General features: G+C 39.5%; 1 protein-coding gene across 6 annotated transcripts in view; it reads left to right on the top strand.

Annotated features, from left to right (window-relative positions):
• Positions 1–17,228, top strand: part of phldb2b (pleckstrin homology-like domain, family B, member 2b) — a 40,910-nt gene extending 23,682 nt beyond the window's left edge. For 2 of the 6 annotated variants that reach the window (XM_067578603.1, XM_067578608.1), the window contains 18 exons: positions 1,912–2,295; positions 3,302–3,463; positions 4,009–4,146; positions 5,534–5,662; positions 6,548–6,703; positions 6,817–6,927; positions 7,074–7,148; positions 7,248–7,388; positions 7,911–8,063; positions 8,225–8,425; positions 8,841–8,984; positions 9,126–9,225; positions 10,585–10,735; positions 13,580–13,670; positions 13,845–13,991; positions 14,374–14,593; positions 14,801–14,886; positions 15,047–17,228. In XM_067578603.1, coding sequence (XP_067434704.1) covers positions 1,912–2,295; positions 3,302–3,463; positions 4,009–4,146; positions 5,534–5,662; positions 6,548–6,703; positions 6,817–6,927; positions 7,074–7,148; positions 7,248–7,388; positions 7,911–8,063; positions 8,225–8,425; positions 8,841–8,984; positions 9,126–9,225; positions 10,585–10,735; positions 13,580–13,670; positions 13,845–13,991; positions 14,374–14,593; positions 14,801–14,886; positions 15,047–15,187 — 2,730 coding nt within the window. In that variant the 3' untranslated portion in view covers positions 15,188–17,228. The remainder of the gene's footprint in view (positions 1–1,911; positions 2,296–3,301; positions 3,464–4,008; positions 4,147–5,533; positions 5,663–6,547; positions 6,704–6,816; positions 6,928–7,073; positions 7,149–7,247; positions 7,389–7,910; positions 8,064–8,224; positions 8,426–8,840; positions 8,985–9,125; positions 9,226–10,584; positions 10,736–13,579; positions 13,671–13,844; positions 13,992–14,373; positions 14,594–14,800; positions 14,887–15,046) is intronic. The other 4 variants (XM_067578605.1, XM_067578606.1, XM_067578607.1 and 1 more) reach the window with 4 other exon arrangements.
• The last annotated feature ends 4,503 nt before the right edge of the window (positions 17,229–21,731 follow it).

The following is a 21,731-nucleotide window of genomic DNA, read 5'->3' as shown; positions in this document are numbered from 1 at the left end:
GAGATAAATATCTATTTTGGCTCCAGGGAAGGTTTCTCCATTACCTTTGGAAAAGATTTGATCCTTTTAATCACACCTGAAAAGCTCAGAGATATAGAGAGCGGGATAATTTTATTGCAGTGCTCCTATTTTAGTCTACTATGTACCAGGCAACCAAAACACCAGCTCATATTTCCCCACTTGTTCCCTCACACTGTTTTCCTCACACTCTCTGCTACTGTGTTCCTGTGTTTGGCTTTGTCTCTGTCTTTTTGTTATTCACTAGTCGCTGCTGTCTTTGCTCTTTCAATGTGTCTCTCTCTCCTTCTCCCCATTCTTTTTTTTTCTGTCGCTCTTTAGTTGACAGCTGATTACTTAAAGGGCCCCTCAGAGGTTTGTGTCCATTAGAATAGAACAAGGTGACAAACTGGCTTGTTTTGCTGCAGCTCCTGGCTCACATTACATACTATAAATGGGGTGTGTATGTTTGTCTTTTCCTTTGTTGAGCAATTCGTATAATGAGCATTTAGTATTTCTATTGATTTGAATTAACTACACATTGCACACATTTTAAAGTAATATATGTATATTGTAATAATACTTCTCCTTAATTGAATATCTCTCTTCAAATCAATACTTTCATTGTGCAAACCTCACCTGCTTCCTAGAGCAGGATTCCCTGGAAAGTGTCTTGTTTCCTTAGCGGCAGTTAACACAGGCACATTCCTGTGTTTACAGTCATGGCTGGTTTTCGTGCACACTTCCGATCTTAGTTGACAGCTGTCCACTTTCTCATTAGCTCACTCTCACACATACACAAATATACACACACCTCTGTCCCACATTCCTTTTCTTTTAACATCCGTCTTTCCCGTTCTAATATTACTTACTCAAGCTTGTGGCTTACGTTGTCCCTCTCCCACCCCCCACCTATTGCTGAACCTACAAGGGGGTATTTTGACTCATTGCAGCCCCTGTAGTTTACACCCCGTATATTTGTGTTTGGAGCACGCAGAACTGTGCCAAGGAGAACTCATGCTCCAGGGATTCTCAGCAAGGGGAAATATACTCTCTGGAGTGTGCAAATGATATACTAGATTAGATGGTACTGAGTGTGCTACCGACTAAACAAGGACTTTTTAAGTAGAGGGACTGATTTCTGCAATGCTTCCCCAGGTAATCTAAACATTGAAAACTTGATTTTTGATGGAATGAAATAATACTTTCTCGCTCAGTTGTTGTGACTGGACCTGTCTAATATATGAAATATAAACACAGTAAATAAATACAAAAGTTTGTATTTATTTGACCAATTTAAAAATGTTTGAAGAAATAAGATGTCAGAATCAGCATGAACATGTTGTTTAGTTGTTTTGAATATTTAGAAATGTGATTTTAATAGAAATGTAACTTAATGCAGTTAAGGTCTAAAATGGTTGTTCTGTTCAGGGTCTGCTTGATTTATCTCAGCCTGTAATATACACCATTCAGCATCACTATTAGGTATTTTAACTGCTGTTGGGTGTTAATAACTATGTCTGCATTATTTAAGCACATACTGTAACTATTTATTACATAAAAATAGATATTGGTATATATATTTTTTGTCATGCAAGAAATAGTGATCCTGAGATTGTCCATATTTAGGCTCAGTCTCCTTTTTTTCAAGTCTGGTCAAAGTTACATTTGTCATACAACCACTTAGAGTGGCAGGAGCTAAACATGCAACCAGCAACCATTTATGCATCTCTATCTCTTTTAGCAATAATGGTTTCTGCTCTTTTAAAAAGAAAATGAATGATCTTTGCAATAATCATCTTTTCTGGTATCACCTAGTAACTACAGAAATACCCCCCGGGGTACATGTAACCCTGGTTGGGAATCACTGCTCTAACTCTTGCATGTGTGTGTGTGTATGTGTGCTCATCTCAGGAACGACAGCGTCTAGAGACCATCTTGTCTCTGTGTTCAGAGCTGGGCCGGACTGAGAGGGATGGAGGTGGCACGGCTACAAGTCCCACATCTGCTGTGGCGGACCTCCGAAAGATCAACCAGGAGCTTGAGAAACTCCAACTGAACGACGACGACGACGATGATGACACACCGTCTGTCTTTTCTGACTCTTCAGCTGTTAATGGAATGACAGGAAATGGACACATGACCTCACCTGGATCAGAGAACGGTTACTATGATGATGATCTACAGGTACGACAGAGGCGCAGCAGCGGTACCCGAGACAGCAGGGCAGCATCACCTGCTATCAGTCTGCGAAGCTCCGCCCCTTCACCCTCTCCACGTAGACAGAGGACTAATGAGGTATAAGAAATAGGATGCGTCTTTGGATGCTTATTGTAATATGGATGTCATTGTGCTGATACAGAATTGCCCCAAATGAATGCACACAGAGTCCTGTGTATTCAGTGACAATGTAAAAGTGAGTTTAGAGTAGTCAGCTCAACACTTGCCTGTTTCTTAACAATAAACCTTTTGACTCTTCTCCTGACCTGAGCTCAACATGGGTTAGATCCTACTACTCACTGGTGATCAGACATTAGGGATGTGAGGGAGCACAATGGGTGAATAAGAGGTAGTGAGCATGAAGAGAGAAACTGAACTTTATTGGTATTTATGCAACATGTGTCATTCTGTGATTATGCAGTTATATATATTGAACTATAGGTGCAGACTGGGGTCTCTGTCTCAGAGCTTATCCTCTAACAACAACCTCTTTATAGTGGGTCAAATATAGATTCAACATTGTACACATCTCCTGTATGAAAGGGGTACAAGACGGCTAAAGTGGCACCTTTGGCTTTGCTAGCTTCTTAAAGATTAATAAGGCTTAATGTGGGAAGTGTTTATGCTCCCTGTTCTTTCTGGAAAACTTGAGAGTGACAAGGATCACTCCTCTTAATACTTGGAAAGTATCGTCATACACATCTTTCATGGACACAGATTGGAGCGATATTTACGGCCCATTTATTAGATTAGAGCAGGCTAAGTGTTACCGTTTAGAAGTGACAGCTGGTGTTTATGTGTGTGTACGTTGGTGTGCTTGTGTCATGCCCATGTATGTATGTTGTAAAAGAACATACATTTTCATTGCTCAAAGGAAATACTGTTCCATCAAACAAACTGAAAAGCATACAATTTAGCTTTTATTTAAGATTTTGAATTTTTTCTTTGAACATGTCCAGGAAGGAACCCGTAGTGAAAAAAAAAAAGTTTATTCATAAACTATAGCAACATAAAAAATCTCATATTGGTTCTGATAGTAGTAACTGTAACAGTCAGTAACTATGTTGTTGATTATTGTCATCAGGCACTAGACGATGCAATTCGCCGCCAAGGACAGGACATGAGGCCTTCAGAGGAGGAAGTGAGACGTGTGGAAGAGGAGAGGATTCAGGTGCTGAACAACATGGAGGAGCTGGAGCAAAAGATCAAAGAGCTGGACAACCAAATGGAGGAATCTGCCAGAGAGGTAGAGACAGGACAGAGGGAGGGAGGATGTTTTGGACAGGCAGACATGGCAGCAAAGATGTCAATGAATTTAGTGTCATGTTAGATCTAGAAGTGTTATTTTTCTAAATACGTACTGTTTTTGTAAAGAGAAATGAATAATTCCATGTCTTTAAATTCAGTGACACATTTTGTAGGTAAAATTTCAAATCATTAAGTGGTTTTATGTACATGTTTTAAGAAAAGAGAGACAGTGTAAACACCAGGGAAAATGATAGAAGTATGTCCAGGACTTTGTCATGCTATCCCTGACAAAGTCTGTTATGTTGTTTTTTATATCAAATACATTATAATGTTGTCAATAAACCAAACCAAGAAGAGTACTCTATTAAGAGTCAATACAAGATTAAATGATGATTGGAAATAAATACTCTTGCAGTACTCAGCATAGGATGAAGAAGGGTTAGTCAAATTGATATGTAATATAAACCAGGGAAACCAAAGGTTTTAAAAAAAAAACCAACTCATGACCCAGATTCTTACTTACTGGTGTGTAATTTATCCAAGGTGGAGGTCGAGAGAGCTCTGGTGGACGCTGAGCAGGAGTCAGAGGTAGCTGCTCTCCAACAGGAAAAAGACGCTCTGGAAGCACTTCACAACAAGATAGCTGAGCTAGAGACCAAGTCCCAGCAGGAAAAAGAAAAGGTATTTAACAATCTTTGCTTAACTTTAAAACTCTTCTTCACAGTGAGAGGGATACACTTCTCAGAGATTCATAATGGCCAACACAGAGACCAAGACCCAACCAGAGAAATAAAAGGTACTGTAGAAGGAGTTTACACACTGTTGGATCAGTACTCAAAGATGATAGGACACTTGAGATGTGGTTCATCTACAGACCCTAGGTGTTGGTGATGGTGCATCCTCTGCAAATTCTTTGAATGTCTTCTTTGAGTGGCTGGTAAGTGATATTAGTAATCAGACAGAGGGGAGAAACATACTGTAGCCAATTTAAAAAGTCTTACAGGTGTGTATTCTCAAATCCTTCTAACCATATTATCCTCAAACACTAAGCATGGGGCATAGAAAGCACATGAATTTCCCTTCTCAAAGTAATTGAAAATACATATGCTACTCAGAGACTCTCATACATTTAGAGGTCATGTGACTTACTGGTAGGTGTTAATCCTTCTCATGCTGTCTCTGGTCCAAATATATATCTGCTAATACTGCCCAGGGTATAGCGGTCACCAAGCGAGCCTATCTTACACACACACCGCTGCGGACGTGGGTTAGCTTGTGTATGTGTGTCTACACTTATACCAATATATGGTATCATTGACAGAGTGGGAGGTGTAAGTGGATAAATGGATGGAATTTGGTGTGCGTGTGTGTGCGTGCATGCATATGCTTTAGTTTGGCAGTAGGACCTTTTCCTCTGGTGGACTGATTCCTGGCCTGATTGTGAAATTTCCATGGACCCATAGCCGGTAGATAGTGTACATAATAAACTCCCATCATGATACTGAGTTAGACAAAGGGAGAGAGAGAGAGACAGAATGATAAGTGTTGCTCTGTTGAAGAGTAGGTGAAGCTGAGTGCTTGCACAGGTTTTGGGCGTCTGTGTATGTCGTTGTATTTAAAGAGAGGATCATTAATGTGTTAGTTAACCCACTACTGAACCATTCCATATCTCCCTCCTCTCCCTCATTCCCTAAGTCCTTCCATCACCCTCTTCAAACAAACAAAAAAGACGGCAGGAGACAGAAATCATAATGCTTTTCATACCAACTCCCTGCCTTTCCTTTTTTTTAATTCAACTCCAGTTTTCCATCCTTTGGTAGATTTTATTCCTACAGCTTCTTTCCCTTTTCCCCTTCCTCTACGCTAATCTCGCTGACCTGGTCAACATAGTAACTAACTGTGGCTCCCCAATCCCACTAACGCTGCCATCCTCTCTCTGTCCTGCGTGTGTGTTTGTGTGTTTGTGCATACGTGCCTCTGTGTTTCTATGTACACATAAACGAATGTGTACATGTCTGTGTGGGCATGTATGTGCATATATGTGTACGTACATGTGTGTGTGTGTCAGGCGTGCGAGTTGCTGCAGGCAGAAAGGGGCAGAGTAGAGAGGTTGGCTCAGATTGTGTGTGAGCAGCGCTCCCAGCTGGACAGCTGCCCTGAGGCCACCAAGGAGCCCCTGCAGGAGCAGCTAGCCAGGGTCAGTACACACACAAACACTCACACCTCACACACACACATGCACAGGAAGATACTGTATGTACTTGCATGTGTAATCCCATTGAGCCATACACATGTAAGGCAAGCATATAAGCAAGAATACTCAGCGTAAGTGTGAAATGCAACAGCTGTGCATGCATACACTCATAGAAGAAAACCAGAACAAACAGCATAAGCATATTGACAGTCAATACCTACAGCACATGTGCACAGGTGTTCACATGAACACGTGATGTTTGCATACTTGCATGTGAACATTTCCTGAGCTATGTTGCTCTCTGCCCCACAGCCACCTTTGATCTTTACCTGGTTCATGTTCTCTCTTCTCATTGTCTAACTCTTTCGCTTTCTATGTCTACACATCACATCTCTTTATTCTATCAGAAGGATTGAGTGTGTAAGAGTGCAAAGTATCTCAAGAGTTAGGATTTAAGATTTGTGTGACTCTTATAGAAATACACCGACATTGTGTTTGGCACATAACATGTTGTTTAAAAATATTTCTTGGATAGACAGCATTTTTAAATGGTCAGTGTTTTTTTGGGGAATGCTTATGCAACATGCTGCATGTTTGATCAGACACTGGTTATGCTTTGGTGTAGTAGTCTGCATGATTAAATGTTGACAAAACATCAGGGATCTGTGGGTCTGGTTTGCTTTGTGTGTCTCAGTGTCTTCGTGGATGATGAAGCGCTTTTTGATACGTACTTGCTTGCAGTTTGTCTCAAAGCTGTTACTTGATGTTGTCTTTTTCATATGTATGTACTGTAAAAGTGTGAGTGGTTACGTTTTGTACTGCATACATGCATTCCTTTGTCTTGCCTGTTTACCTGTATATTATTATTTTTTTGTTTGTGTGTGTCAGGATTGTGAAGTACTCGAGGCAGAGACAAAGCGGTTTGAGGACCTGGAGTTCCAGCAGCTGGAGAGAGAGAGCAGGCAGGACGAGGAGAAGGAGACCCATACACAGCAGCTTCTTCGGGAGATTGCTGACTACCAGCGGAGCACAGTCACTCGCAAGGTAACAGCTGTCTGTCACATTGTGTTTCCGAGCATTGGCACAAGTGTTTGGGTCATTCGCAATCCAGTGAGCTAAAATAACCTCTTAGTAAGCATACATTTCTCTTTCTTCAGGAGCGACTGTTGACTCTGAAGAAGCAGGCAGCACAGATTACCCAGCAGGCTCAGCGAGAGAAGGAAAGCTTCTTGAAGGAGAGGAGCACCCTGGAAGCAATGCTGCAAAGGGTACAAGGACATCCATGTTTGCATGTGTATGCATGTAACTATCCTTGCACTTGTGTATGAATGATAAAAGTAACCTCCAAGAGAACAGAATTTTGGTTGTACGTTGTTTTTAATTTCCCTTGTTTCCTTTTCTGTCCTTTTTTAAGGAGAAAGAAAACCTTGCCACACTGGAAAGAAAGTATGCTGACCTCACCGGGGGCCGGAGCTTCACTCTAAGAGAGGTAGGTTTGATCAACAGCTGTCAGACACCAAAATGAGAACCATCCTCCTCTTTAAGAATCCTTTTAGTTTGTAATGGGGTTTCCTTCTCTGCTTGCTAGGATACAGCCTCTCTGGCTGATGTGTGTCAGTCTTTTAGCAGTGGTTACCACGACACCGTCTCTACCACAATTTCTCCTCCTCCAGTCAACTTCTGCGCCCTCTCTTCCATCCTTTCCTCTCTTTTTCTCAAGAACGCTGAGGTACTCTGTCTTGTTTACTAATCTGTTCATTTCTGTTCTCCTCTTTGCCCGGATTTGTTTAAATCCATCTTATCCTTTCTACCTTCCTGTCCCGTGTTCCTCTTTGCCTTCTGGTTGCTTCTTTTTCCTCTTTCTTTCGGTTTCTTGTTTCAACTGCCAGTCACTGCAATGCAGGAAAGGAAGAAGTTCCAGGAATTTGAGCAGAGACTTAATCCATTAATTATATGCACAGCTTATACTAATATATATTAATACAGATGTATTTAAGAATGTCTGTTATCTTGTGTACTCCACTAATTTATTGTTAACATTACAGTGTCTAAGTGACTTGTTTCTTGTTTCTAAGACTTTTTGTTCTATTTTTGCTTTGGAAATGCCAACAAATTCAGCATCATTCTACATTCTATAACAACTAATTCTCAAGTTTGTCTAACTGAAATAACATCTTAATATGGCTGACTCACCTCATGTTATGCCTCACCCTTTCTTTCTCCCCCATTTTCTCTACATGATACTTTCCAGGGCTATGTCACAGTCAGTGAAATCAGTGAGCTTTACTCACAGTTTGGGGGGGACCCTAAACCCGCCCATGCCCCCGCTCTCGCCAATGTCTCTACTGAGTCCGAGGCAAACCCCTCCCCTGACGACGACACCTGCAAACCAGCGGAGGATGAGGTGTGTGCGTAGTGGTGTTAACAGCTTCTGTGTGTAGTTTAATACACAGAAGTAGATCGTGCAAAGTGTGTTTGCCGGAGAGTGCAGTAATTTCCCTCAGTTTCCCTCCTTCTTTTGCACTTTTCCAATTTTCTGACAGTGTTCCTTTCTTCTTTTCAAAGCTCCGTCATTCTTCCTCACCTGCCGACTGTCACTCCTCTTCCTCCTCTCCTTCCTCTTCCCATCTAAATTCCCGCCCTCTTCCCAAAACACCCTCTGTGCACTGGCCAGAGAACATGGTGACATATCGAGACCCTTCCCCCCTCCCTGACTCTCCCCCACCTCCCCTTCCTGTCAAAAAACACCTTCACCGACACAGGCAGGTAACGTGTGTGTGTGTTTGTACGTGTACATATCAGAGATTGTGTCTGTGTGTCTTTATCTGACAAATGTGTATAACCTCATGCACATTTTCAATCTTTCCTTTCATTGTCTTATCGACGGTTGTCTATAACAAATAAATGACATTAGTTTATTTAATTTGTCACAGCCCATCATTAAAATGTGATTTCTACTAAGATTTTTATGGTTTGTCAACACTGAAAATGCAGTATACCTAAAACTCTAACACTTTTTGATAATACCACTAGATGGCATCAAAGTAAGAAATTTTAAATCCTACACATCAGGACTTTTAGCATTACATTTTCCTTAAAGATGTGGGAAAATGTTATATCATTTAAAATGTAAACGGATCATTTTGATCTTTAATCTTGTGTTTTCTGTGTGTTTGATCAGCATTTCCGTTTGCTGGAGGAGAGGAAGAGGTCTGACAAAGAAGGTGGATCCCATCTAAGTGGCACATTACCCAGGAAGAAAACCACACCCACCATGACCCCCCAGTTCACATGTGCAACACTCGGACGCAGCTATCCTTCCAAGGTACATACACACACACATACTGATGGTTATGAACACATGTATGTCATGAAACAAACAATGCAAATTATTTAACGTCTATGTCTTGGTTTACCTGTACCCTTGTCATCTCTGGCATTCAAAATAATTTTTGGTCATTCATAGTCCCATCAGCCCTTGGTACAGAGCACAAGTTGCGGCAGCATTCTTCCCAGAATTCTCTCCTTATCCAACAAGGAAACAGAAACTCGACGTCTGTATAAAGGTAAGCACACATATACATGCTCAACACCAATCAGCTCACACATCCACAAACATACTTGCTTAGAAATTGTAAATACAGATAAATAGAGTCCATGTAGATGCACATAAATACATGGCAAGAATATACTTTTACTCACAAAGATTCTTTTTCTCTCTTATTTGTGGCTCCTTCACTTCTTCTTCACATGTAACATGAAAATACACCTTATATGGTAACATCAACTCTTGTTTGAAGGTTTTGTGTGTGTGTGTGTTTGTGCACTTCATTGTGTTTTGTTTGATTACACTGTTTCTCATTTGTTATCAGTCAGTGGAGATAATGTAAGAATGTCAGTGGAGGAGAGCAGCTTCATCAAGTCGTGTGTGACTGTTCAGTTGAGGCTTATAGACTAAGAACAATTTATTTATGCGCTGGATTGAATGTGAACAACTGTTAAATCAGTCAATGAAAATGTTTTATATGACTTCACAATGTAAAAAAGTACACTTAAGAGTAGATCTCTTCTACATCCACTTCCTGCCACAAACATCCAACAGCCATTTCCCATCATTAGGAAAAATTTGCTGTTCACTAACCACAGAGTATAATCCTTTTGCCTTCTGTTTGGATATTTGCTGATACATGGTTTTGAACACACTTTTAGCTGCATCAACCATCTTTCATAGGTAATTGTTTCTTCACCACCTTTCTACAACACATATTGGGGAAAAAAACACAAATAAGTATTCTTAAATGCTTATTGTGCTGAAATGGTACAGCTGTTTTTTCCGGGCAGGGGCACATGAATCTGATCCCTCAGTCCCTTTGGTCCCTTGATCTGGCTCATCAGATGGGCGGGTCTGCTGCAAGGGCCAGATGGTATCAGGTTGTGTGTTTGTGTTTGCACGTATGTGTGTGCATTCTTCTTGTATCTGCACCATAATTTTGTCATCATTCTTCCCTCTGCTTCTGAGAATGTCTCATTTTCTTTACCAGACATCTTTGAACTGCATAAACTACTTTTAGGACTACATTGTACTGCATGTACTCATTTCTAGCTCTTTTTTGAGACATGTCACACACAGTTTTTTTGTGAGCTCCACTATTTGGACACATTTTTACTTGACGTACTTGCACCGTAAAGGTGTGGATATTTCTGACTGGACGTATTAGAGTGTGAGTCACAGTGGCGGGACACTGTGATCCAAAATTGAAGACAGCTGGGCAAACTGTTGTCCCAGAGGGAGTGACACAGACAGGTATAACAATCGTGTGCATGCATACATAGGAAGAGTAAGTAACGTTGATCACGTTGTATGCAAGTCATGCCACTGAAGCTGATGTTCTTTTCTTTTTCTGTGTGTGTGTGTGTGTGTCCAGGTCAGCCTAGCTCCCGAGCAGCTTCCCAGACCAATGTCTACCTCGATGCCTTTGGGTACCGTGACAACCAGGCCTTTGACACAATGAGTGTGGATAGTACGGACTCCATTGAAACCAGCATCTCTGCATGCTCTCCTGACAATGTCTCCAGGTAAGTGTCTGTGGTGTTTAAGATTTAATTAGCCTTAAAAATTTTATATCAAGTGTGTGTTGATGAACATAACTCTTTGCAACTTTCATATATTTTAAAAAAGAACCGAGAGAAAACAAGAACAAGAACTGAATGACAAAGGTCAAAAAGTTGAAATACAAGAGACAGACAAAATTGAAAACTGAGATTCAAAAACACAAAAATGTCCCTTTTGTGTTCATAATATGAAACATACACTGTAGGAAGGGGATGAGGGGTGGGGGCAACAAAGAAAGAATAGAAAGTGAGTTAATGTAAAAAGTGTGTGGAGCTGCAAAATAGAGGTTTCCCGCCTTTCATGGTCTCTCCTTGGAGAATTGGATGTGTGGAACTGTGTGTTATATGAGTTGAGGGGGACTCTTGATTAGTGTTACAGAGGTCAGGTTACGGAAGACGGAAAACATGAAGTTATGCACTAGTGTGTGTGTGTGTGTGTGTGTGTGTGTGTGTGTGTGTGTGTGTGTGTGTGTGTGTGTGTGTGTGTGTGTGTGTGTGTGTGTGTGTGTGTGTGTGTGTTCACAGTCAACCCCCTCAGGTTCAGATGAACTGAGCGAACCAGTATGAGCATGGAGGTACATTTTAGGGGTCCAGCCCCCCGTCTGGACTAAAACCATGTGTGCTTGCTTTCCTTCTCTCATTTTTTTTTTACAGTGGTTGCATCTGTCTTTTGTCTCCCCTCCTCTTGTTTCTGTGAATGGTATGGTCTTGTTTCAGCAGATAGATTTTTGCACAGTCCTAAACCATTTGCAGATTGACCACCCTGCACTGTGACTTTTTGTGGAGCAAACTGCCTCTGTGATCCTCAGTATGGCTCCAGTTGGACTGCACTGTACTCGCTTAGATTGGACTGGAAGGAATGTGTGGTGGAACCTGGATCAGTGCAGTGTAGTTTGTTGATACATGTGAAGAATGTGATTCGTGTCTTGTGCCAGTGATGTGTCTCGTTTTCTGGAGATCCGAGTGTTGGAGCAAGATAAATAAGGTTTTTTTGAGATAGTCCAGTTAGTAAATAGGTTTGAACTGGACTGCTCTACAATGACTATGAGTGCGATTCCCTCTCATCGACTCAGGTAAGAGAATGACAATGGGATGAAACGAAAAGGGGAAGGGAAGGAGGAGAGGATGGAAGTTGGAGCTAGGTTGCATAAATGTTCATGTTAGTAATGTCAGGGAAATAAGACGTGTGTATTGCATGGTGAGTTAGGAGAAGTCAAAAATGGAAGAAGTTGCAGTATATTAATTACTTGACTACTGTCCATTCATTCATTATTGTGTTGTGTTAAGTTTTACAGCAACATGGTAACTTTACTTTGTTATAATGTTGGATTAGACAAAATCATATCTAACTGTAGTGTTTAAAGAAATACTGTTATCAGTCATGTTCTAATTTTTCAGGGGATGACTAGACTGAAATGTAGCATATACACAGGCAATGACACTGTATTATTCAAGTCTGCCCATCACATTGGCTGGGTTGGATAACATGCAGACTTTCATCTCTGCCTAAGTAGTTGTTATAATAAAAGTGAAGGATGATAAACCAGCTACCTGCAAAAGTGTTTAACAATAACAGACTGAAGGTGGTATTCACATCCAAAATTGACTGATGTGTGTATAATTGGTGGTAGTGTTCAGTTGAAACTATGGTAGAATATAGAGTGAGAGATGCAGGATTGAATTGACAGCAAACTGGACGCTCCTACTAAAAAATACAAGAGAGCGGGAAAGCATTTTCTTCTCTTTTCTTGCTCTTGTTGTTTCTACATCTCTTCATTCCCTCCCTCCCGATCCATCTTTCTAATTTCAGTTACTTGGGATACCCTACTTCCCTTCCTGATTTGTTTAGACTGAGTTTAATGCGTACCATTCATCTTAACGGTGTTGTGACATCATCACGGATCAACACTGGGTATCCATTTCCTTCTGGCTCCAGATAAGAGAGAATTTGTATTTGTGTCTGTAGGTGAGAGTGACAGAGAGAGAGAAGGGGGGGGGGGGGGATTGAGCAAGTAAATAAGAGAGAGAGAGAAATGTTATTTAACATGACAAAGCCTCACACAGACAAACATATTTACATATCCCTTCCTTGTGTTGTCAGTTAACAATTCATGTCATGTGTAGACCATCTGCGGTCGTTAAAATCTAGAGCTTAGCTCAGTCTGCTGCTCTAAACTGAAGGCAGACAGCGACATAGCAGAGAGTCATAAAGACCAAAGAGAGATGGTCAGATTCTTAGATTGCCTTGACATCCAGGCTTCCTTTCCAGGCTGATTTCCTCTTTGATCCAGGACACACACACACACACACACACACACACACACACACATGCATAAACACTGAATAATCAGAAGTATTCTCAGGGGAGTGTGGCCTTTAGGTTGGAATGCTAAACAGAAAGCTTTAAGCCATGACCGTGTGCGTGTGTTGTATGTGTATGGTTTCTCAAACACGGATTACGCTTAATCTGAAAGTAAGACAATACACTCCACCACAGTCTCAGTGGAGGCTTTAGTACAAAGTTTAGTATTGTATATCCTTAACTGACCCAGAGATTCTCAGAAAACACACCTGAAAAAACAGACAGAAAAGCCCTGAATGGATTCAGTTCGTCACGCTTGTTTCGGGTGTAGCAGGTTTAACTGATTAAGTGGGCAGCTACTCGGTTCCATTACATTTTCTGTGTATTTCAGGTTCAGCCACATGAAAGTTGATATTTTTATCATGGCTTCATGCCAAGTGGTTGATTGTGAAGAACTTTTTCTCCCTTTTTTAAAAAAAAAAATGTGTGTTGTTTGTGTGGTGCAGTGCCAGTACTTCAAATGCGGCCAAGCTTGAAGAGATGGAGCGTCTTCTGAGAGAAGCGCAGGCAGAGAAGAACCGGCTCCTCGAACACAAGGTTACTACCGTTGACGACCATAATCACAATCCAACTTAAAGACACAGAAGCATTACTTTAACTCATAATACTCCTGTACAAAACTTGGCAGTTTGCCATTTTTATAAAACAGTGAAGCATTTTTTCCATCTGAATGTATGTGTTTTGTAAAGCATTGTAACAATTATCCTTCAGGAGCAAGAGATGGAAATGCGAAAGCAGGCACTGGACGAAGAGAAGAAAAGAAGGGAGGATCTGGAGAAAAGGCTACAGGAGGAGACAAGCAGACGCCAGAAACTCATCGACCGTGAGGTGAAACTACGAGAGAAACAGAGGGCACAGGTGAGAGAGAGACAGTACTGGAGCATGGATTTGTCTTCAGTAATGTAGTGTTGTAGGGTTTCACAACATGTGTATTTTGTTTTTTTTTTTAAACTTGTGGACTCACATCTCACTTTTTTTGTTTCTCATGCATATTTTCCTCTTTCTGTATGGTTTCAATCACGTCCATGCCAACAGTTCTCAGTATAAGCTCCATCAATCATCTTTTGTTCTCTCGCATGGATAATCAGTGGTTGGCAGCAGAAGAAAGAATCTCACTCATGAATTTTTCCTTTACATGTGACATACATCTGCATGATTTGTATGAGTCATATAAACACAAAAGGAAAATAGAAATACATCATTGTCATCACTTAAATCAATTTCTTCTCTCTTTTTCTAGTCCCGGCCATTAACGCGGTACCTACCGGTGCGCAAGGATGATTTTGACCTACGGGCTCACATTGAGTCGGCGGGCCACAGCACAGACACATGCTTCCACCTGTCCATCTCTGAAAAGACCTGCCGAGGCTACCTGGTCAAGATGGGAGGCAAGATCAAAACCTGGAAGAAACGCTGGTTCGTCTTTGACCGCAACCGACGTACGCTCTCCTACTTTGCAGGTACGACAGAAGAGACACATGCAAACACAAATGCAACCACATAAAGACACAATTCAGAGAAATACGTAGGAAACTGAGAGGAATCAAGATATAGATTAATTAACATAAATAAAACTGAATGTCACAGTACATTTACATGCATTTATATGTACATTTAATTTATATGATGAGTTACAGCTACTGTGTTTGTGATTTTTATTTGTGTAGACAAGCATGAAGCCAAGCTGAAAGGAGTGATCTACTTCCAAGCTATTGAAGAAGTGTATTACGACCACTTGAAGAATGCACATAAGGTATATGTGGGGAAAAGTAATGTATTCCAATAACTCCCTTCTTGAAAAGTATGATTCAGTATCCTATTTCACTATAAATACCCGTTTTCATCATTCACAATCTTCCTTCTCTATTTTCTTTCCTGCATTCTTGTTTCTTCCCTCCCTCTCTCCCTCCCAGAGTCCAAACCCCTCCCTGACCTTCAGTGTGAAGACTCACGACAGGGTCTACTACATGGTTGCTCCCTCTCCTGAGGCTATGAGGATCTGGATGGATGTAATCGTCACAGGTGCTGAGGGATACACTCAGTTCATGGTGTAGTGAAGGGGTTGTGGTGGCAGGATATGCCAGCGTGCTGTGGCTGCCAGGATGAGACTCTGATCCCATCTTTGTGGCTTTAAAGACTAAGTTTCATATTGTTTTGTTGTTTGTTTGTTTTTTTTCTAATCCTTGGATTTCTGTGTCTGGATGGATAAAATATACATGGTGAAGGATTAAAACCTGTTCTGTTGTGTGTAAACAAGAGCCTTGAGTTACTCAAGATCATTTTTCACATTTTACCTGCCTTGTTTGCAAAATGGACAGGGTTTACAGTCGCATGTGGAGCATTTCATGTGAAATGGTTGGCTGATAGAAGATAATAATTTTAGCATTTTTAAGAAATTTGGTCCCAGAATATGAATGAAGTCTTAAATGAGCTGTGATCCACTGCTGTGCCTTGAGGGGAGCTCAGGTGTACCTCTGGATTTTGCTGAAGTGTAAAGGATATAAATGCTTACCTAACTTTACTCTTATATTAGTTTATTACAGCAAGTGTAGCCTGTGACTCAACAGCTCCTTTTTAGCCATGCAAAGCTTTATACGAAAGATTTTTTATGTGGAGATACCATTGAAAAATAACTCAACCAGTTTGATTTCTATATTATGTTATTGTCAGCATCTCATCATCAACTAGTTAAACATCGTGAATCAATAGTTATATTAAGAAGTCCCATACAAGCTTTAACAACTCTAATGTGTAATCCATGAATTTGAGGTCAACTTTGCAATATGTTTGAACAATTTTATTTTCAAGTGTGTTTTAGTCCTTTTTAGACCTTTTTATATGTACAGAATAAATAATGCGTATTGGTTTATTAAAACAGTTAAGCAAATGTATTTTCATTTCCAACCTTTTTGCATCTTGATTTAAATTTATGTGATTACTGTGGCATCCTCAGGTCTTAACAATGTGCATGAATGTGCATGCATGCATCATGTGTGAATTTATACACATATGTGCTCAGAAGTGCCTCTTGTGTGTGTGTGTGTACTGTATGTACACCTGTTACTGTGAGCTTCTAATGTAGCTCTAAGGTGCTATTCTTATATATTGAATGACAGTAATATTTCAAGCCACACTGTCACATAAAAGATTTAAATTGGGGTGAAATTATATACTAAACATGTTGATTATCACTTTGCTTGAAAACAGTGTCACCATAGGCTCAGAAAATAAAGCTCAACCAACTGTTTGAACTAAAGTGTCACTTGTTCTCCTGTAAAAGAATGGGTGAGAGGAATAATGACTGTTACTGAGGCACAAAATTGTGATATTTGTACATTTTGTTTCTAAGTTGTAGTTAGTTATAAAATACACAGTTATAGTCCATTATCAACTTCAGAGTCCTCTTTGTGCCTTTTTTATTATCATGATTGTGTGACAGTATTTTGACAAGCATATTATATATTTTTAAAAGCTATATGTATCTGTATACTCACAGCCAAACTGCCTGTCGTGAGAAAACACTAATGTGGAAATATGTTCCTGAGTGGTTTTGTATGGAAGAACACTTGTAGTGTTAAATTGTCTTTTAAGATGTCAGGTTGACAAAATCTATGGTACATTTACACATTTAGCAGGCATTTAGACATTAAAACAGACTGATTATTGTGCTGCTGATTATTGTACTTTAGTCCACTAGCTTTCATTGCATTGCTATTATTACCACAAATGTAATGTTTTAGTTAAACTATTCCACATTGATCACTAAAGCTGCTTTTATATTGTATATCATACTCCATAATACAGAATATTTCACTGATCATCTTGTCTCTTGGAATTGCTTTTTGTTTTCTTATATTGACCAAAGTACATGTTCATGTGTTATGATGTATATGTGGTTTCTTTGCTTTGACTTCTTTGAGTACAATAAGATCAAAATTATGTTTTTACATGACATAGCAAGCTTAATTTTTCCTGTATTTTGTTTCTTGTTTTCTTTTTTGAATAATTATGTTGATCCTACTGTATTTATGCCATTACCAGTGCATGTACCTTGATTTTGTATTTCCGTATGAATAATAAAAATTATATATTTTATTTTTCATTGTGTCCATGTTTCAATAAGTCAGGTTCTGTATATAAATAGGTATCTGTATAATGTAGGTATCTGTAATAAATCTACAGCTTTGACATCAGATTGCCAACATAAACAACATTTTTAAAAATGCTATTTACAGAAATGACATTGGAGATGTAGAAGAATGCCAAAGTTACTTTATTTACTCCAAAACCGCAAACCTCAGATGCTTCACTGTGAGGTGGTTGTTACATGTTAACTAGTGTGTAGCCTTCTATTTACCAGATGAGTCAACTCTCTTGAGTAACAGACATTGAAAATAACTTAACTATTACAAACAAGACGCTCAAACAAAAAAAGCTACCATAATGTGACCTGCACAACTGGAGGGTAAGGCTAATCCCACCTTAACCTGGGCTCCCCCCAAGACCACCTACTCTATACAGGTCAACACACAGATAAGTGTAAAGAAATTAAACAGACGTGGCTTCGAGTACAATTGTATCAAAATTTATTTAAAAAGATAAATTTAAAAAATGACAGTAATGTTGTAATACAACCAGGGACCAATTTAGTAATATAATAAAGTAAATATATGTCAAGTAGGTATTTAAGAGTTTGAAATACCTCACACGCCCTCACGATCATGCTGTGTCTGTGCGTATAATATATATATATTCAAAGTATTTCTCACTCTAAAGAAAACAAAACAAAAAAAACAACAAACAAACAAAAAAAAAAAAAACATGATTAACAAGCCAGGCTGACTGGTACAGGATAACCGCTTTTTCCCACGACTATATCACCATGTGCTTGCACAGCACTGCCACCACTGCAAACACACCAAACTAACACCCCTAGGTGCCGTGTAATACTTATCTGCATGCAGGTGCACAACAACCCATACGGCTAGAGCCACCACACAGTACAGCCCGGGTATCTAAAGCTAAATAAAGGGGCACAGAGACAGTATTAATACACCTGAAGAGGCCCTTCAGGCGCAGTGGGTTCGTCTGATAACACAAATCAACCAATCCTACAATCAGTCAAAATATACTGAACCAAAAGAGGCAAAAACAACACTAAATATAACTAAACAAAAGAAACAAAGAAAAAAAAGAAAAAAGAAAAAGAAAAAAGAAAAAAAATATATAGGAAAAACAGTAGCAAACTATTCTAAAAGAAAAGAAAAATAAAAAAAAACCCAAATATCCAACCGTGGACTTCAATATGATATGCTTAATTGTTTCATCCTACCTCTACCATAATAACCCCGGCCAATTATGGGGCAGCTCAAATGCTCCTCCGCACTGGACCCCTAAATCACAAAGAACTCATCATTTTCGATACGACACACTACAACACTACACACGAAACAACAACTATTAGTGCCTACCTCCACAGGTGAAATCTACTGACTCCCACGGATCTGGGTGTTCAAAAGCTGGGGTTGCCTGCACCTTGAACAGAAAGACCGAACTCCCTGTCTGCCAGCTGATCACCGGGGACTATAGCACTCTGCCGCACGCGACGGGAAAACACTTCTCTCTGTGTGTGTATTCAATGAGTATTTTTAATGTGCCCGGATGGCAAATGAATGGGACCAGATTGCGCTGTTGGCGTTTCCCTTATATGGAAAGTAACATACAAACAAAAAGGAGAAGTGACATAAGTGGCAGTGACCAGCCAGGTAGAAGTGACTCCGCGGGGCTTGGCAGGTAAAAATGAGGTGAAGGCGAGACTAACCCTTCTACAATCACTTATATACTGAAGTGTATCAAACATCACAATAATATGGAAAACAGTTGCAGAAAAAAGGAAACAAAATGTATTTTCTTCTCTATGAAAATGTAGTGACATTGCACCACTGTGTGGCAGAAGTCGGTACTATCAACAACCCCTTCACATGTCTATTAATACATCTAGGCTACTGAGCATTACAGTGTTGGAGGTACAGAAAAACGTCACAAATAAACAAATGGCATAATGTAATAATAGCCTACTGTAATAATGGTAATAATGGAATAATATAAAAAGAACTGAATGCCTTTTCTCCCTCTGGATCAGACAGAATTACAGCTACCATGCATTCCCTTTTTGGCATTGAACTATTTATTTGGGGGGGAATGAAGGTTATATTCACATATAAACCATTTTAAAGCCAACTTTATATAGCTATTTGTCTTGTGTGTTTTTTTTCACGACACAATTTAAATAACCTTATGTTTATTGTACATACAACAATGAATACAAACCCACCGTACCCTTCGGTTGTAACCTGGACCTCAACCAATCACCGTAACCAACAGCAATCACTTCCGGGTAGACAACTAGTAGCAAACATGTCTATTTCTATTGTCATTTTCAGCTGTACCTGTAACGTTTAAAGACATATAGTTAAACACATTGGTCCGACCTATCTGACGTTTCTGCTGTGCTTATTTTGTGAACTATGTTGCTTTGCTAGCGTCTTGGATAAACCAAATCTACCCACAAGCGACATCTCACCGCCGGTCGAATTTACTGGTGGCTGCCTTTGTTATAGTGACAAGCCGTCTTACCATAGCTCTACTCATTTATACTTATTCATGCTTACTTTTAATGACTTTTAGTACATACTGTTTATAGTTACTTATATTTATTTACGAACGCTTCTTTGTTTACTTTTTTACTTGCTTAAACTGACACTGATTTTTGCTCCGCGCTATTAAATTGTATGTACGTGACGCAGGGGCTTTCTACCCGGAAGTTATTGTGAACAAACATTGTGATTGGTTCTGTTCTGACATGCGCATTTGGATTTTTACCCAGACTGCTCTGCGAATGTTCTGTAAATGTGGAGAATGGGTTTATAAAAGACACTTACAAATCAAACTGGGTCGATGTTTTGGGAAATTTGCTAAATATGTAAGAACTGAGAGTCTTGTACATAATAATCAAGAGGAGAATAATTACAAACACCCATACTTAACATTGTTTGTCGACATGAAGCTCAATAAACGACGTGAATCTTAAAAATTTAATTGGTTGGTCCGATGGCAGTGGGCTCACAAATGAATGCTACAGTCAGTTACAGAATTCCTGTTTCTCCTCCCTCTCTCACTGCCGACTTTGACCATCCTTTTGCTGTCAAATCTCTGGGAAATTCTACCCTCTGTATATGATATTATGGGAAACTTTGGATTTACACTGGAAAGAACAATGGCATAGACACTCAACTTGTTTTTTTTCCTTTACATTATTCATGTTATGTTTGTATCCTGCAACGTATTTTAGCCCTGAAACTTCAGATAAAGTGTAGCACCCACCAATGAGACTTGTAGAGTGTCCATAGTAGTGGAGTTTGCACTTTTATGAATGGTGCAAATCAAATCAGTAATTTTTAAAATATCTCTACCTCCTCTTTTTTTTTTAAAAATGCATGAAAATTATAGCTATACAAATGCATCATTAATAGATCAAACTGAGTTTTAGCTTTTTGGACATGTCAGCTCAATACAAATTAATTTAAATTTATGTGACATTGTGACATCTCATTTGTGCTTTTATTTGGAAGTTTTGATGCAAAACCAAATGTCTTATTTTCAAAAAAATAAATAATATACTTATTTTGGTCCGGTGAGTATGAATACTCATTTAGCGCAAACTAAATGTTCACAGGAAGTAATTTATTTGAATAGTTTTTAATTTAACCCCATTTTCTTAATATTATTAATCTCATTCAACACCAGTGTTGGCAGTAAGTTATCCTAAAACATAACAGTGTGCACTGTGAGGTCATAGGTTGCAATGGGATGCTGGGTTGTTGAGGTTTCCTCGAGGTCATTCCTCAACACCATTAGACTGCTGTATTGTCAAGATATGAGAGATGTTTGTAGGTAACATGAAGAGGCTTTTGCTGACATTTCTCTCAGGTGGTTAGCGTTACATAGCCTCAAGGCTAACCTGACAAACCTGTTGGAAACAACCAAAACTTTAACTGATGATACAGTGCCAACAAATGTTTGTAAGGTAGCAATCGCGTATTTGTGCTGTCTTTAGCCCAGCAAATGTTTGTTGAATCTGTTAAACAAGGAGTTATTGGAATCTTTGTCAACTCATGCTCGCCACTACTTTTACAATGAAAAAAAAATACCATTCATTAATTCCAATTTCTCATTTGGATAAGGGACAATTTTCACATTTACAGTGATGAGTGTTCAGCTGATTGTGTGGTAAAACAGATTGTGTGGAGAGACCAATAACAAGGGCCTGGTGTAATCATGCCATGCATATAACAGAATGATGCCTTAAACCATTAGTCTGCACAACTGCAAATCAGTCCACAGCGATTTAGATCAGGAGCTAACCACATCCCAGTGCTGTAAATACATTGGCCTTGTTCATTCAATTTATAGGCTGTGTAATTTTTTTGGACCCACTGGTCATTTAATCTGTCATCTGACCTCTGGTAATGTGTTTACGCCGCACTATGGCTGACATCTGAGGAAGGACAGGGGACCATAACATCAGCGGCTTAATAA

This window comes from Thunnus thynnus, chromosome 21 (assembly GCF_963924715.1).
Source record: "Thunnus thynnus chromosome 21, fThuThy2.1, whole genome shotgun sequence".
NCBI lineage: Eukaryota > Metazoa > Chordata > Actinopteri > Scombriformes > Scombridae > Thunnus > Thunnus thynnus.
This window is presented reverse-complemented; position numbering and strand designations above follow the sequence as displayed.